Source organism: Panthera onca, chromosome D4, assembly GCF_046562875.1.
Source record: "Panthera onca isolate mPanOnc1 chromosome D4, mPanOnc1 haplotype 2, whole genome shotgun sequence".
In the NCBI taxonomy this organism is placed as follows: domain Eukaryota; kingdom Metazoa; phylum Chordata; class Mammalia; order Carnivora; family Felidae; genus Panthera; species Panthera onca.
The window spans coordinates 6,964,200-6,981,018 of NC_138351.1; the positions used below are offsets into that span (position 1 = coordinate 6,964,200).

At 38.1% G+C, this 16,819-nt stretch overlaps 1 protein-coding gene across 4 annotated transcripts in view; it reads right to left on the reverse strand.

Moving 5' to 3' along the window:
• RIC1 (RIC1 partner of RAB6A GEF complex) overlaps positions 1-16,819 on the reverse strand; it is a 143,545-nt gene that overhangs the window by 88,310 nt on the left and 38,416 nt on the right. For all 4 annotated transcript variants that reach the window (XR_013551509.2, XM_060610210.3, XM_060610209.3 and 1 more), the window contains one exon: positions 13,534-13,641. Coding sequence is in view for 2 of the 4 variants with exons in the window: in XM_060610210.3 (XP_060466193.2) it covers positions 13,534-13,641 (108 nt within the window). In the remaining 2 variants the exon portion in view is untranslated. Of the gene's footprint in view, positions 1-13,533; positions 13,642-16,819 lie in introns of those variants that run through there.

The following is a 16,819-nucleotide window of genomic DNA, read 5'->3' on the forward strand; positions in this document are numbered from 1 at the left end:
ATGAAATAAAAACTGGATTCTCAATAGCCAAAAAAATAATTGTTTCACCTTCTCTTCTATATATGCATTTTATTCTCCAAACTGAAGACAGGAATAATTTCTTCTAACTTCTCTGTTTTCTTAGTACTTGGTAAAATGCAAAAAGTTAATAAACATGAAATTATTTCTGCTCTAAAAATAAAGCTAATAGACTATTTTCTCTTTACTTGGATGTAGGGGCTGTCTCTAGTTATCTCTTCCTGGGTCCGGCATAAGTAGGGCAGGGGAATAGTGGCCCAGAGTATAAGAGCTCCATAAAGATGTCAGGGGGTACTGGCTATGGACTGGTTGGTCTGCAAGTCAAAGGCATACTAAACAGGTGAATCCTTAAGATTCTCTAGAAATTGCCTGGCCTTGGGAGGGAGAGTCCTTCCAGGGTCAGCAAGGCCTCAAGATGTTAAAGTATCATACGTACACAAATATAAAAAGGGTAATTAATGCAGAGAGAAAAATGATCATAAATTTTACTATTTAAAAATTCTAAATATAACAGTAATGAAGAGTGAGCACCAATTTTCCACTAAAGAGAATGGAATTTTTCTTATGAGGATAACATTTTTGCTTAACTGGGGCTTAAAGTTAGTGTTCCCTATCATCAAAATCGATTGTAAAGTTTCTTCCATTAATGCTGTCCTGTAATGAGATCTTACATATTCATATTTGAAATGTCTTTTCATACAAGTAGTGATATCAATCCATGAGCACATGATTTTAATTGAATACAGTCAGTCATCAACTAGTAGGTAAGTACACAAGTCTACCAGACTCTTCTGATGTTTGCCATTTAACATGTCAATACATGGTAGATTAATCATTTTCAATTGAAGGTAGGGCGAAAGCATTCTTCATTTGCACAATTAAATGGATTATGAAATGTGGACATCTCCTTTACAATTGCATCAAGTTCTGCAATATGCTATTAGAACTCAGGATGAGCTCAGAAAACATACCTACTGCTAATTTTTGTTGGAAAAACAGGTCTTACTTTGTAACTTTTGACAGCAGTGGAAACACAAAAAAGCAGCCTGACATTGTGATTCAAGTAACATTAGTTGTCACCAAAATGACTTGACCATATGTAAATTTCACATACAAGCATTGTTTTGTAGATGTGACTGAATTCATGTGGAAACATTACTAAGTCTACAGCAAAAATTATCTACCAAATCATTCAGGGTCTAAGTGGTTCTTCATTCAGTGGTTAAGGTGGTTCTTCAAGTTCAAAAATTTTCAATCTCAGCCCAATGTAAAAAAAAAATTCACAATAAACCTTTACCACTGACTGCTCAGACATCAAAGACCCATGGAGTTTGGCAAGTGACGAATTCCAGCTTCTATTTCTAAAAACTTAAAATGGTTACAGGCATTAAACACTTCCATGTGTGCTAGTTTTATAAACTGCCCAACTAAGCCTTTTACCGCTTCAGGTGTATTTTTGTCGCTATCAGTTAAAACACACCTTAGTGGACTCTACTTCACGTTGTACTGATTGGTGTTTTTGCAACTTCATAAAAACTTTTTCACCTAAAGTTCTCCTATACATGTTATTCACAGGGATTAATTCCTAATCATTTCACACTCTACACTGACTGCTCAAATACACTGAGCCGGACTGTTACATTTCTCAGTTCATCAAAAGCAGCTACGCAGGCTCTGTGCTGATAGCTTAGAGCCTGGAGCCTGTTTCAGATTCTGTGTCTCCCTCTCTCTCTGCTCCTCCCCCACTCATGCTCTCTCTCTCCTTCAAAAATAAGTAAAAACATTAAAAAAAAATTAAAAATCAAACCAAAAAAAAGCTACATATCAGGTTTTGTGCTGACAGCTCAGAGCCTGGAGCCTGCCTCAGATTCTGTGTCTCCCTCTCTCTCTGCCCCTCCCCTGCTTACGCTCTCTCTCAAAAATAAAAAACATTAAAAAAAATAAAAATTAAAAAAAAAAAAGAGCTAAACTTACTTTGGCTGTACCTTCATTTTCATTTTTATTTTTGTGAAGATATGGTCTTAAATTTTCCAATTTTTCTATTAATTTCAATGAGTTGGGAATGCTATGATAAATACTAAGTTGGATAATGTCAACTTTTATTGTATTTTTTTGGCTTTGCTATAGGGTCACTGCATAATTAAGACAATAATTTTCCATCTAATCCAGTAAATTAATCCACACTCCAATGTATTTTAATTTTTTTAAATATTTATTTATTTTTGAGAGAGAGAGAGAGACAGAGCATGAGCAGGCAAGGTTACAGAGAGAGAGGGAGACATAGAATCTGAAGCAGGCCCCAGGCTCTGAGCTGTCAGCACGGAGCCCGACGCGGGACTCAAACCCACAAACCATGAGATCATGACCTGAGTCAAAATCGGACGCTTAACCCAATGAGCCATCCAGGCACTCCCACTCCAATGTATTTTAAAAGCATGATATTCAAAACCTATTCTCCTCATCTTTTCTTCTTTTAACATGATAGGTATGCACTAGTAATAAAAATTACACAAAATGTCACTGTATGGCAACATGTGGCACTTGAAACACGTGATTTATAAGTGTTACTGTCATTTACAGTGTGCACTGAGCAAAAAAGAGATGAAGTGTCACATATGGTAGCTGTCAGGACTACTTGACTCAGCTATTGCAGCCTGAAAGCAGCCATAGAAATTATGTGAATATATTAGCATTTTCATATTCCAGCAATACTTATGGATAATGAAATTTAAAATTCATTATCAATAATGGAAGATACACCTAGATAACAGCCACATTAGTGCAAGTAACTCAGAAAACCACCTGAATACTGGGAGAACAGATTTTCCACAGCTAATCACAGACAGGACACATCAAAAAGGGTAGGAGGGGCAGAGACTACATTGGGAACCAAACTCCCGGGGAGAGTAACCACAAATGGGAGACACCCCACAAGTATGGAGAAGGAAGAGAAGCAGACCTCACACCATGACCCTTAGGCACAGAAGACCTGCTCAAGGAAGAGGAGTGCCTATAACACCTGGTTTGGAAACCAGCAGGGCTTAACTCCAGGTACTTTAAAAAGTGGCTGACTTAGCTCTGGCAAAAGGGGAGGGCAACAGGAGACTGATTCCCTGGCCTTAAAGAGCCAGCCTAACAAACAAGTTCAAGGATATACAGCACAGAAACAACAGTTTGAAAAGAGCTTGAAATGGACAGAGGCACATGTATTTACTAATCTCAGAACCTGTGCTGAAGGGTCAGGGATCTTTAGGAGACGCGTCCAAGAACAAAAGAGCTGGTGGACACCACTTCTCTACTTCCCCCCCCCCCCCCCCCAGCTCAGATAACCTGCCACTTGGAGTAATCAGCCTGAACACACTCTACCTCTCTACCTACCTACTCGCCCAGGCCCAACCAACCCACTACAGCTCCTGCCCAGACATGCCCGCACACGGTCCAGCAGGGACCAGCACCACTCTGAAGTGATGCCTGCTCGAGAGAGAGGGGGAAATAACCACACACACCGGTGGGACTACAGCCCCAGCAGATGCGTTGGGGCAGACATCTGTTTGACTTCAGGCCTTGCCCACAAAGGAAAGCCTCTGAGGGGCAAGTCAGGGAGAGCACCCCGAAGTTTGGTGCAACTGAAGATCCAGCAGACGGGCTGAGGACAGGTATCTGGTCTGACTGCTGGCACCACCCAACAAGCCCACGGCAGCCCCAGAACGGCCCTTTAACAGCACAGGGACCAAACCGTCCAGGGCACCTACAACGGGCAGCGTGGGCCACCGCTGGAGACTGGACTGCAGGCACACACGGCCGGGCCATGACAGCATGCCACCCCACAGAGGAAACACCTATGAAATGCCTGGTTCTGATCAACAGGGGACGCTGTGCTACAGGGCACCACGAGGTCTTTTCTTCTTAAGGCTACTATTTCAAGAGAAGGAGATGGAGGGGCGCCTGCGTGGCTCAGTCGGTTGAGCATCCAACTTCAGCTCAGATCATGATCTCACGGTTCAAGAGTTCGAGCCCCGCACTGGGCTCTGCGCTGTTAGCGCTTGGGATTCTGTCTCCCTCTCTCTCTGCCCCTAACCTGCTTGCTCTCTCTCTTGCAAAAAATAAAAATAAGCTTAAAAAAAAAGAATGGGTTCAAACTTAAGTGACTATCAACTTAATACAGACTATCATATAGACAAGATGCTACATCTGAATCTAATGGTAACTACAAATCAAAAACCTGTAACAGGCACACACAAAAATAAAGAGAAAGGAATCAAAGCATATCATTAAAGAAAGACATCAAACCACGAGAGCAAGAGAAAAACAGAAAAGAATAAAACAACCACAAAACAAGTAACAAATGGCAGTAAGTACATATCTATTGATAATTTATTTTATTTAGTTATCTATTTATCTATTTATCTATTTATCTATCTATTTATTTATTTATTTATTTATTTATTTATTGAGAGAGTGAGAGAGAGAGAGAGAGAGAGAGAGAGACCGCGCGCACGAGCGCGCAGAGGACGGGCAGAGAGAGAGGGAAAGAGAATCCCAAGCAGGTTCTGCACTGTCAGCACAGAGCCCAATGTGGGGCTCAAACTCACATACTGTGAGATCACAACGTGAAACAAAATCAAGAGTCTGACGCTTAACCCATTGAGCCACTCTGGCTCCCTGATAATGATTTTAAATGTAAATGGAATAATGCTCTCATCAAAAGATACTGGTTGAGGGGCGCCAGGGTGGCTCAGTCAGTTAAGCACCGACTTTGGCTCAGTCATGATCTCATGGTTCATGCGTTCCAGTCCTGCATCAGGCTCTCTCTCCTGTCAGCATGGAACCTGCTTTGGATCCTCGGTCTCCCTTTTTCTCTGCCCTTCCTCTACTTGCTCTCTCTCTCAAAAATAAATAAACATACAATAAATGAACTAGGAGTCACACTCAAAAAAGAATTTTTTTTAAGCTATTGATTGATTGGATGGATAAAAAAAAACAAGACCCATCTCTATGCTGCCTAAAGACAACTCCCTTCAGACCTAAAGACACATGCATATTCGAAGGGAAGGATGGAAAAACAGTTACATGCAAACAGAAGTGAAAAGAAAGGTAGGGTACCAATAATTATATATCCGAGAAAACAGACATTAAAACAAAGACTCTAACAGGAGACAAAAGGCACTACACAATGATAAAGGGAAGAATCCAACAATAGTATATAACAATTGTAACTGTTTATGCATCCAATGTGGGAGGCACCTAAATACATAAAGCAACTACGAATAGACATAAAAGAAGAAATTGATAGTAATATAATAGCAAGGGACTCTAACACCCCACTTACATCAGCAGATAGAACACCCCAATAGAAAAACCAACAAAAAAATAACGGCCTTGAATAACACATTGGACCATAGGAACCTAACAAATATATTCAAAATGTCCCATCCAAAAACAACAGATCACACATTCTTTTCATGTACATGAGGCACATTCCCCAGAACAGATCACCCATTAAGCCACAAATTTCAGTAAATTAAAAAAAGGCTGAAATCATATCATGCACCTTTCTGACCACAAGGGAACGAAACTAGAAATCAATCACAAGAAAAAACCTAGAAAGCACACAAATACATGGAGGCTAAATACCAACGTACTATACACTGAATGGGTCAATGAAGAAATCAAACAGAAAATCAAAACATACATGGAAACAAATGAAATTTAAGATAAATAGTCCAAAATCTCTGGGATGCAGCAAAAGCTGTTTTAAAAGAGGGAAGATTATAGCAATACCAGACTACCTCAAGAAACAAAAATCTCAAACTAACTTTATGTATAGGAGACAGGGAAAGAACAAATAAAACCCAAAGCCATTAGAAGGAAATAATAAAAACTAGAGCAGAAATAAATGAGAGAGACTAAAAAAATCAAATAGACAGGTCAATGAAACCAGAAGCTGGTTTCCTGGTTCTCTAGAAAAATAAACAAATTGATAAACCTTTAGCCAGACTCATCAAAACAAGAGAGAGAACTCAAATAACTAAAATCAGATGAAGAAGGAGAAATAACTGATACCATAGAAATACAAAAGACTGATACAAGAGAATATAAAAAAAAAATTACATGCTAACAACTTGGACAACCTAAAGGAAATGGATACATTCCTAGAAACATAAAACCCTTCAAAACTAAATGAGGACAACACTGAAAATCTGAACATATCAATTACTAGCAAAGAAAATGAACCAGTAATAAAAAAAAAAAAACTCCCAACAAACAAAAGTCCAGGACCAGAAAGCTTCACAGGTAAACTCTACCAAGCAGTTACACAAGAGTTAATATTCTTTTCAAACTAGTCCAAAAAAACAGAAGGGGAAAGAAAGCCTCCAAACTTACTCTTTAACAGCAGCATTACCCTGATACTAAAACTACATAAAGACATTACAAAGAAAGAAAATTACAGGCCACTATCTCTGATAAACATAGATGCAAAAATCTTCAACAAAATACTGGTCAACTGAATACAACAAGAAATGATAGAGGGAATTTCTTTAAATTAAAAAAAAAAAAAATCACCACCATCAAGTGGGATTTACTCCAGGGAAGCAAAGGTGGTTCAATATGCCCAAATCAATTAATGTGATACATCACATTAACAAGAAAAAAGATAAAAATCATATGATCATTTCAAAAGACAGAGAAAAAGCATATGACAACGTACCACATACATTCATAATAAAAACTCTCAACAAAAAAATTTTAGAGCAAACATACCTCAACAAAATAAAGACCTTAAATGAAAAATCCACAGTTAACATCATTTGCAATTGGGAAAAATGGAACTTTTCTTTTAAGATTAGGAACTAGACAAAAATGTCCGCTCTCACCACTTTTATTCAACGTAGTGGTCAAAGACCTAGCCATACCAATCAGACAAAAAAAAAAGAAAGAAAGAAAGAAAAAGAAAACCCAAAATAGTAAAGTAAAACTTTGACTTTTTGCAGATGACATACCATATACAGAAAACCCTCAAGACTACCAAAATACTACAAAACAACAGATAAATGAATTCAGTAAAGTCACATGATGCTAAATTAATATTCAGAAATTTGTATCATATCTCTACATTAACAATATAGTAGCAGAAAAAGAAGAAAACAATCCATTTACAACTGCACTAAAAAGAATAAAATACCTAAGATTAAACTTAACCAGGGAGGTGAAAGGCCTGGACTATGAAAACTATGAAACACTGATGAAAGAAATTGAAGATGACACAAACGGAAAGATATTCCATGCTCATGGGTTGGAAGAAACAATGCTGTTAAAATGCCCATACTGCCCAAAGCAATCTACAGATTTAACGCAATACCTATGAAAATATCAACAAGCTGTTTTTACCAAGCTAGGAAAAATAATCCTACAATTTGTATGAAACTGCAAAGGACCATGAATAGCCAAAGCAAACTTCAAAGTGAGGAATAAAGATGGAGAGGTCACAATCCCAGACTTCAAGATATACAATGAAGCTGCAATAATCAAAATAGTACAGTACTGGCCCATAGACACATAGATCAACAGAACAGTATAAAGAGGCCAGAAATAAACCAATAATGATATGGTCAATTTATTAAAAAAGGAGGTGAAAATACACAATGGAGAAAAAGACAAATGATGATGGAGAGCTACACAGAGAAGAATAATACTACTTTTAAAACATAAAAAACAAACTCAAAATGGATTAAAGACTAAACATGAGACCTGAGATCATAAAATGTCTAGGAAAAAAACATAGTAATTTCTCTGACTTTGGCCAAATAACCATTTTTCCAGATTATCTCCTCTGACAAGGGAAATAAAAGTTAAAATTAAACTATAGAGACTAAACCAAAACAAAAAGTTTTTGGCAAAGGGAAGCAAATCATCAGCAAAACAAAAAGGAAACCTACTGAATGGGAGAAGATTTCTACAAATGATCGATCTGATAAGGAGTTATTATCCAAAATACGTAAGAACTCCTACAACTCTAACGTTAAAAAAGAAAAAACCCCTCAACTTCTACAACCCAATTCAAAACTCTAAGTAATCCAATTAAAACTGGGTAGAGGACTTGCACAGACATTTTCCAAAGAAGACATACAGATGAAACAGACACATGAAAAGATACTCAACATGAGTAATCATCAGGGAAAAGCTAATCAAAACCATAAGGAGACACTTTATATCTGTGAGAATGGCTAGAATCAAAAACAAAAAGCCCCTACCCTGAAGCCATTTTGTGAACTGTCATGTGCCACCTGAGCCTCCAGTAAAACCAAAAATAGGCAAAACAAACAAAAACACAAGAAGTAACTGTTAGTGAGGATGTAGAGAAAAAGGAACCATCATGCACTGTTGGTGGGAATGCAAACTGACGCAGCCACTGTGGAAAACAGTGTGGACATTCCTTTAAAAATTAAAAACAGAATTCCCATCTAACCCAGTAATTCCACTTTTGTGTATTTACCCGAAGATTACGGAAACACTCATTTGAAAAGATACATGCACCGCTATGCTTACTGAATCATTATTTATAATAGCCAAATTATGGAAGCAACCCAAGTATCCATCCCAAGACGAAAGGCTAAATATGGTGTGTCTGTGTACATACACATATTTATGTATATACATATATAAGTGCAAAGGAATATTAGCCATAAAAATGACTGAAATCTTACCATTTGCCATACATAATATGGATGGAATTAGAATGAATTATGCTAAGTAAGTCAGAGAAAGATAAATACCCTATGACTTCACTAATATGGACAATTTAAGAAGCAAAACAAATGAATAAAAAAAAAAGAGACAAAAAAAGACTTTTTTTTTTTTTTTACATTTATTTATTTTTGAAAGACAGAGTGAGGGAGTGACAGCACAAGCAGAGGAGGAGCAGGAAGAGAAAGACACAGAATTCAAAGCAAGTTCCAGGCTCGGAGCAAGTGTCAGCACAGAGTCTGGCACGGGGCTCGAACCCACGAACCATGAGATCATGACCTGAGCCAAAGTCGGTCACTTAATTGACTGGACCACCCAGGCACCCCAAAAACAGACTCTTAAATACAGAAAACTAGTGGCTGCCACAGAGAAGGTGTGCAGGGAGGATGGGTGAAATAGATAAAGAGGATGAAGAGTACATGTATCCTGGTGAGCACTGAGAATATATGTGTGGAATCGAACTACTCTGTGCACCAGAAAATATAACATTGTATGCTAACTAAACCTCAATTTAAAAAATAAAAAATAAAATTCATACAATTTTCAGTTGTCAAAAATATTACTTCTGAGGGTAACCCTCTTGCACGTTGGCAGGAATGCAAACTGATGCAGCTACTCTGGAAAACAGTGTGGAGGTTCCTCAAAAAATTAAAAATAAAATTACCCTATGACCCAGCAATTGCACTACTAGGTATTTATGCAAAGGATACAGAAGTGCTGATTCATAGAGGCGCATGTACCCCAATGTTTACAGCAGCCCTATCCACAATAGCCAAATTATGGAAAGAGCCATCAACTGATGAATGGATAAAGAAATTGTGGTTTATATACACAATGGAATACTACTTGGCAATGAGAAAGAATGAAATCTGGCCATTTGCAACAACATGGATGGAACTGCAGGGTATTATGCTAAGCGAAATCAGAGAAAGACGGTATCCTATGTTTTCACTCCTATGTGGAATTTGAGAAACTTAACAGAGAAGCATGGGGGAAGCAGAGGAAAAAAAAAAAAAAATAGTTACAGAGAGGGAGGCAAACCATAAGAGACTCTTAAATATAGAGAACAAACTGAGGGTTGATGGGGGGTGGGGGAGAGGGGGAAATACTGAGGAGGGCACTTGTTAGGACGAGCACTGGGTATTGTATGTAAGTGATGAATCATGCAAATCTACTCCCAAAGCCAAGAGCACCGTGTATACGCTGTATGTTAGCTAACTTAACAATAAATTATAAGACCATGGGGGAGGGGAAGGGGAAAAAAAAAAAAAGAGGGAGGGAGCCAAACCATAAGAGACTCTTAAAGACTGAGAACAAACTGAGGGTTGATGGGGGGTGGGAGGGTGGGGAAGGTGGGTGATGGGCATTGAGGAGGGCACCTGTTGGGATGAGCACTGGGTGTTGTATGGAAACCAATTTGATAATAAATTTCATATTAAAAATAAATAAATAAATAAATAAATAATCCTTATCTATTAATTCATTTTTAATTTTTATTAAAAAAGTAAAAAATAAAAAATTATAAAAAATAATTAAAAAACATATATATATATGTTTTTTCTGACTTTTTAAAATAATTGAAATATGTTGAACTACTCTTAATTCACTGTCCTTACAAACATAGGCAGGAGGTAGATTTGGTAGGTAGCTGGTAGTCTGCAGAAGGAACTATTTAATATTTTGATCATGTGGACCATTTTCCAATGATTAACCTGGTCAGCATTATATAGCAGACTAAAAAAAGGACAGAAAGCAGAGACAGAAGTTAATGCAGAAGAACAGAGGCATACCTCTGAGACAGTGCAGCTACAGTTCCAGAACACCTCAGTAAAGTGAATTTCACAATAAAGCCAACTCAGAAGAATTTTTTGGTATTCCAGGGCATATAAAAGTTACATTTACTCCACACTGTGGTTATTTAGGCCTGCAATAGCATTATGTTTAAAAATACAGTGTACATACCTTCATTTAAAAATACTTGACTGTTAAAAACAGTGCCAACTACCATCTGAGCTTTCAGCAGCTAGAAATCTTTTTGCTGGGGATGGCTGCTGACTGGACAGGGTGGTGGCTGCGGAAAGTCAGGATGGCTGTGGCAAGTTCTTAAAATAAAACAACAGAATTTGCTGCATCAACTGACTCTTCCTTTCACGAAACTCTCTCTGCAGCATACAGTGCTGTTTGATAGCATTTTGCCCACAGAACTTCTTTCGAAATCGGAGTCAATCCTCCCAAACTCTGCTGCTGCTGCTCCATCAACCTGGCTGATGAGATATTCTAGATCCTTCACGGTCATTTCAACAGTCTTCACGGCATCCTCACCGGGAGTAGATTCCATCTCAGAAAACCACCTTCTTTGCTCACCCATGAACAGCAACTCCTCACCTGCTCACGTTTTATGACATGACAGCAGTTCTGTCCCATCATCAGGCCCCACTTCTGATCCTAGTTCCCCTGCTGCATCTATTTCCTTCCCTCAAGTCTCGAACCCCTCCACGTCATCCAGAAAGACTGGAATCGACCTCTTCCAAATTCTTAATAATGCTGGCATTTGGAGCTTTCCCCATGAATCATGAATGTTCCCCGTGGCATCTAGGACGGTGACTCCTTCCCGGAAGGTTTTCAATTTACTTTTCCCAGATCCATCAGAGGAACCACTATCTATGGCAGCTAGAGCCTTAAGAAGCGTTTTTCTTTAACAATAAGATTTGAAAGTCAGAATGACTCTCTGATCTGCAGAATGGATGTTCTGTTAACAGACACGAGACAACATTAATCTCACTGTCCAACTGCATCAGAACTCTTGTGCAATCAGACGCACAGTCAATAAGTGACAATATTTTGAAAGGAATCGTTTCTATCTCTGCGCAGGCCTCAACAGCGGGCTGAAAACACTCAGCGCGCCAAGCAGTAAGCAGATGTGTCCCTCCCCGCACTTCCACGTCGGGACGACGGCCTCCTTCCTCAAACCTCCCGAAACCACCTCCGCTCGCTTCAGACTCGTCCTCTGCAGGCTCCTCACCTCTGTCAGCCTTCATGGGACTGAAGAGTCAGGGCCTCGCTCTGGGTTAGGCTTTTCCGAAGGGAAGGCTGAGGCCGGTTTCATCTTCTGTCCAGCCCACTAAAACGTTCTCCGCATCAGCAAGAAAGCTCTTTGGTTTTCTTATCTGTTGTGTGTTCACCGGAGTAGCGCTTTTAATTTCCTTCGGGAGCTTTTCCTTCGCTTCCACAACTTGGCTGTTTAGTGTAAGAAGTCTCAGCTTTCAACATGCTTCCCTCACTAAGTTTTAATCGTTTCTAGCTTTCAACTGAAAGTGAAAGGTGTGCAGCCCTTACTTTCAGCTGAACACTTAGAGACTACTGTAGGGTAACAAGCGGTCCTAATTTCCATATAGTTGTGTCTCTCATATAGGGAGGCCCAAGGAGATGGATCAGACAGGGAAAGAACAGGCCACCAGAGCAGTGAGCACACACCCAACACTTATTAAGTCTGCCATCTCATATGCACACTGTTTATGGCACCCAAAACGACCCTCAATAGTAACAAAAAGATCACTGATCACAAATCACTATAACAAACATAATAATGAAAAAGTTTGAAATATCGTGATAATTACCAAAATTGCCAAATAATCGATTTGTAAAAATGCAGTATCTGTAAAGCGCAATAAAGCAAAGTACACCAGAAGTTATGCCTGTAAATAGAATCTAAATACCTAATTTAATCCCTTCTTTCTGATATACACCATCTATATAACACTTAATTCCTAAGTGGTGACTCAGTGGCTTAGTCGGTTAAGCATCTAACTCTTGATTTTGGCTCAGGTCATGATCTCATGGTTCATGAGACAGAGTCCTATATTGGGCTCTGTGCTGGATTCACTCTCTCCCTCTATCTCTGTGCCCTTCCCCTGCTTGCGTGCAAGTGCTCTCTTTCAAAATAAATAAATAAAAAGTAAAAAAAAAAAAAAAAAAAATCACATCTTCAATATAACTTCATTTACTATGAAGAATAACAGTATCTACTTCAAACTGTTGATTTAAAATTAAATGAGATGATCCACGTATAATGGTTATCACAGTATTTACATAGGAGACGCTCAATAAAGATTAACCATATATATATATGATAGCTAATTCAGATTAGGTCATAGTGACAGTCCAAGAGATGACAATGACAAAACATAGATTGAAAGGGTAAAATTAACCAGATCAAAGCACACTAATCGAACAGAGGAGAAATGCAAAAATAGATCGAAATGGATATGAAAATTTAGTTTGACATAAAAACATAAAGGTTATCATTTTTGTGAGGCATCCTTAAAGATGGAGGACAGGCCTTTAAAACATAAATTTGGGAGTACTGTGTGAATAGAGATGAAAGTTTTAAAATTTTGGATTAAACTTCCAGGACAAAACAGGAAAGTAAGAAGACTAAAGACAAAAGAATAAGGTGTGCAGCCCTTACTTTCAGCTGAACACTTAGAGACTACTTAGGGTAACAAGCTGTCCTAATTTCCACATAGTTGTGTCTCAGGAAATAGGGAGGCCAATAGGGAGGCTTAATTTAGGGAAGGGAGGAAGCAGAAGAATCACAAAAAGATACGTAAGAGTACCCTGAATAGAAGAATCGGGATAGCAATTCCTATCACAGAAGATAAATGCTAATGGGTGGGAAAGACCGAAATGGAAGTCATCTAAAAGAATCAAATTTAAATGCAATGTAATGATTTCATAAAAAACACTATTGAAGTTGAAAATTCTACTTACTGACACAGCTATCATGGTACTATCTGGCCTCCATTCAGCTTGTTTGTAGAATCCAAACTGAGAAGATGATTTTTCAGGTTCCTTGTAGGTTACAATTAACACACTAGGCTGGAAGGAAAGAGATTTATTTTATTATTATCCCATAAAAATACATACAAAACAAATTTAAGATAATTTATCATGGAGCACTCTGAAAATACTTTAGTAACTCTAAATGTGTATAAAAGATAACATTAAGTCATCAGCCCTAATTAGCCCAAATAAATCAACTAAAAAGAACCAAAAGAAAGACAATCTGAAAAGGACTACACACATTTAAGTTATTGAGTTGATTACTAATCACCTTCAAAAACAAAAAGAAACAGGCCCAGATGGGTTCACTGGTTAATTCTATCAAACATTTAGGAAATTACACAAATTCTCTACAATCTATTCCAGAAGACAGAAGCACAGAGAATACTTCCTAACTCTATAAGGTCAGAATTGGCCGAATAACTAAACCAAACAAAAATATTACAATAATGCAAAACAGCAGACCAATATCTCTCATGAACACAGCTGAAAAATTATCAGCAAAACATTCGCAAATCTAATCTAACAGTGTTTAAAAAGAATTATACACAATGGTGCATCTGGGTGGCTCAGCCGGTTAAGCATTCGACTTTGGCTCAGGTCATGATCTCATGGTTCCTGAGGTGGAGGCCCATGTCGGGCTCTGTGCTGACAGCTCAGAGCCTGGAGCCTGTTTCAGATTCTGTGTCTCCCTCTCTCTCTGCCCCTCCCCCACTCACGCTCTGTCTCTCTCAAACATAAATAAATATTGAAAAAAATTTTTTTTAAATAAGAGAATTATACACTATAACCAAGTGAGATTTATTCCAGGTATGCAAGACTGGATCAATATGCAAAAATCAGGGCAACTGGGTGGCTCAGTCGGGTAAGCACCCACCTCTGGATTTCAGCTCAGATCATTATCTCACAGTCATGAGATTAAGCCCCTTGTTGGGCTCCATGCTGACATCACAGAGCCTGCTTGGGATTCTCTCTCTCCCTCTCTTTCTGCCTCTCCCCTGTTCATGAGTGCTCTCTTTCCCTCCCTCCCTCAAAATAAATAGACATTTTAAAAAATGCAAAAACTGGGCGCCTGGGTGGCTCAGTCAGTTAAGTGTCCAACTTCGGCTCAGGTCATGATCTTGCAGTCTGTGAGTTCGAGCCCCACGTCAGGCTCTGTGCTGACAGCTCAGAGCCTGGAGCCTGCTACAGATTCTGTGTGCGTGCGTGCGTGCGTGTGTGTGTCTCAGAAATAAACATTAAATATTTTTCAAAACAAATGCAAAAACCAATTAATGTAATCTATTTTTTTCAATGTAATCTATTGCCTATCTACAGGCTAAAGAAGAAAAAACACATGAATGTACCAATAAATTCAGGAAAAGAACTTGAGAAAATCCAGGACCCGCTCATGATAAAAACTCTCAGTAAACTAAGACTAGGGGAACTTCTTCAATCTGACAAAGAATACCTACAAAGAACCTATAACTAATGCCATACTCACTGGTAAGAAACTACAAGCTTTCCTACTAAAATCCAGAACAAAGTAAAGGCACCTCCCTCTCACACTCTTTCTCAAAGTCACAATGGAAGTCCTTACTAATGTAGTAAGACAATAAAAGGAAATAAAAGATACACAGGTTGGGGTGGGGTGGGGGGGGGGGGAGTACAACTTTCTTTATATATGACATGACTGCCTATATAGAAATCCAAAAGAACCAACAACAAATAACAGAAATAATAATTATTAGTACGGTTACAGAATACAATAGTCATATACACATCAATTGCTTTTTCATACAACAGCAATGAACAAGTGGAATTCAAAATTAGAAACAAAATAGCATTTGTATTAGCAACCAAAAAAATTTATTTAGGCACAAATCTAATAGAATATGTATACAACCTATGTGAGGAAAACTACAAAATTCTGATGAACAGATTTTTAAAAGAACTAAATAAATGGAGGGATATTCCAAGTTCATGGTTGGGAAGATCCAATACTGTCAAGATGTTAGTCCTTCACAACTTGAACTACAGATTCAATACAATCAAAATCAAAATCACAGCAAGTTATTTTAAAGACATCAACAGGCTGACTCTAAAGTTTACATGGACAAGCAAAAGACCAGAATGGTCAACTCAATACTGAAGGAGAAGAACTAAGCTGAAGGACTTGATGCTACCCCAAGACTTACTATAAAGATACAATAATAAGACAATGTGGTACTAAACAAAGAATGGAAAATATTCTGTTCAATAGAACAGAATAGAAAGCACCAGATATACATTCACATAAATACAGTCAAGTGACATTCAACGAAGGGGCAAAGGAAATACAAAGGAGAACACATGGTCTTTTCGTCAAATGGTGCTAGAAAACAGGATATCACTTTCCAGTAGTATAAGAAGCCTCAAAGGGTCATCTTATACTTTTCCTGCTGTTGTCCTAGAAGCAGCCATTTTTCCAGGGACACCTGTTCCATTTTTATTAGAGAATAATATTTAAAAAGCAAGATCTGGAAACAAGATGCTTGTTGTTAGTGGGGTATCATTGCTTCTACGTCCTCACAGCAAACACAGTAGGTAACATACATACCTATACTAACCTATATATGAATAAACATGTCTATTTTTTTCTGTATACACATATGTATATATTTGTAGACAGGAACATAGGAGTGCAATGAAGCACAATGTGGTTAGTTCTAGCCTTCTCCCTTACTTTTAACTTTTTTCTAGTCATCATCTCATTCAATTAATTTAGTTCTTTGTTAAATTCTACTGTATACTAGTTTGGAACTGCTAAGTATTTTCCTACAGTAAATAAATTTACCAACTAGAATACAGTTTTTATAGCTAGCTTCTTCTACTTTAGCCTTTGGAACATAGTGGTACATATACCATTCCCTTAAAACCCTTTTTTCATCCCTAAAAGCAAAATACAAATGTTTCCAAGAAGCTAGCAATATTCCAAATACATTAAAACTGTTAGACATCAGTTGTTTGTTCTTCAAGTATCAATTAAAAGTTAAAAATCAGTACCTTGGGAGAAGTGACATCGGCAAGATGAGAGAGTAGGAAACCCTGGACTCTCCTTCACCCCACAAACACATAAATTCAGCAAAAAATTCAAACAAAAATTCCCTATGGCGAGAAATCTAGAAAGTAACTGAAAGGCACCTGAAGGCTAGATAAATACAGAATCAGACTCATCAAAACTGGTAGGGAGATT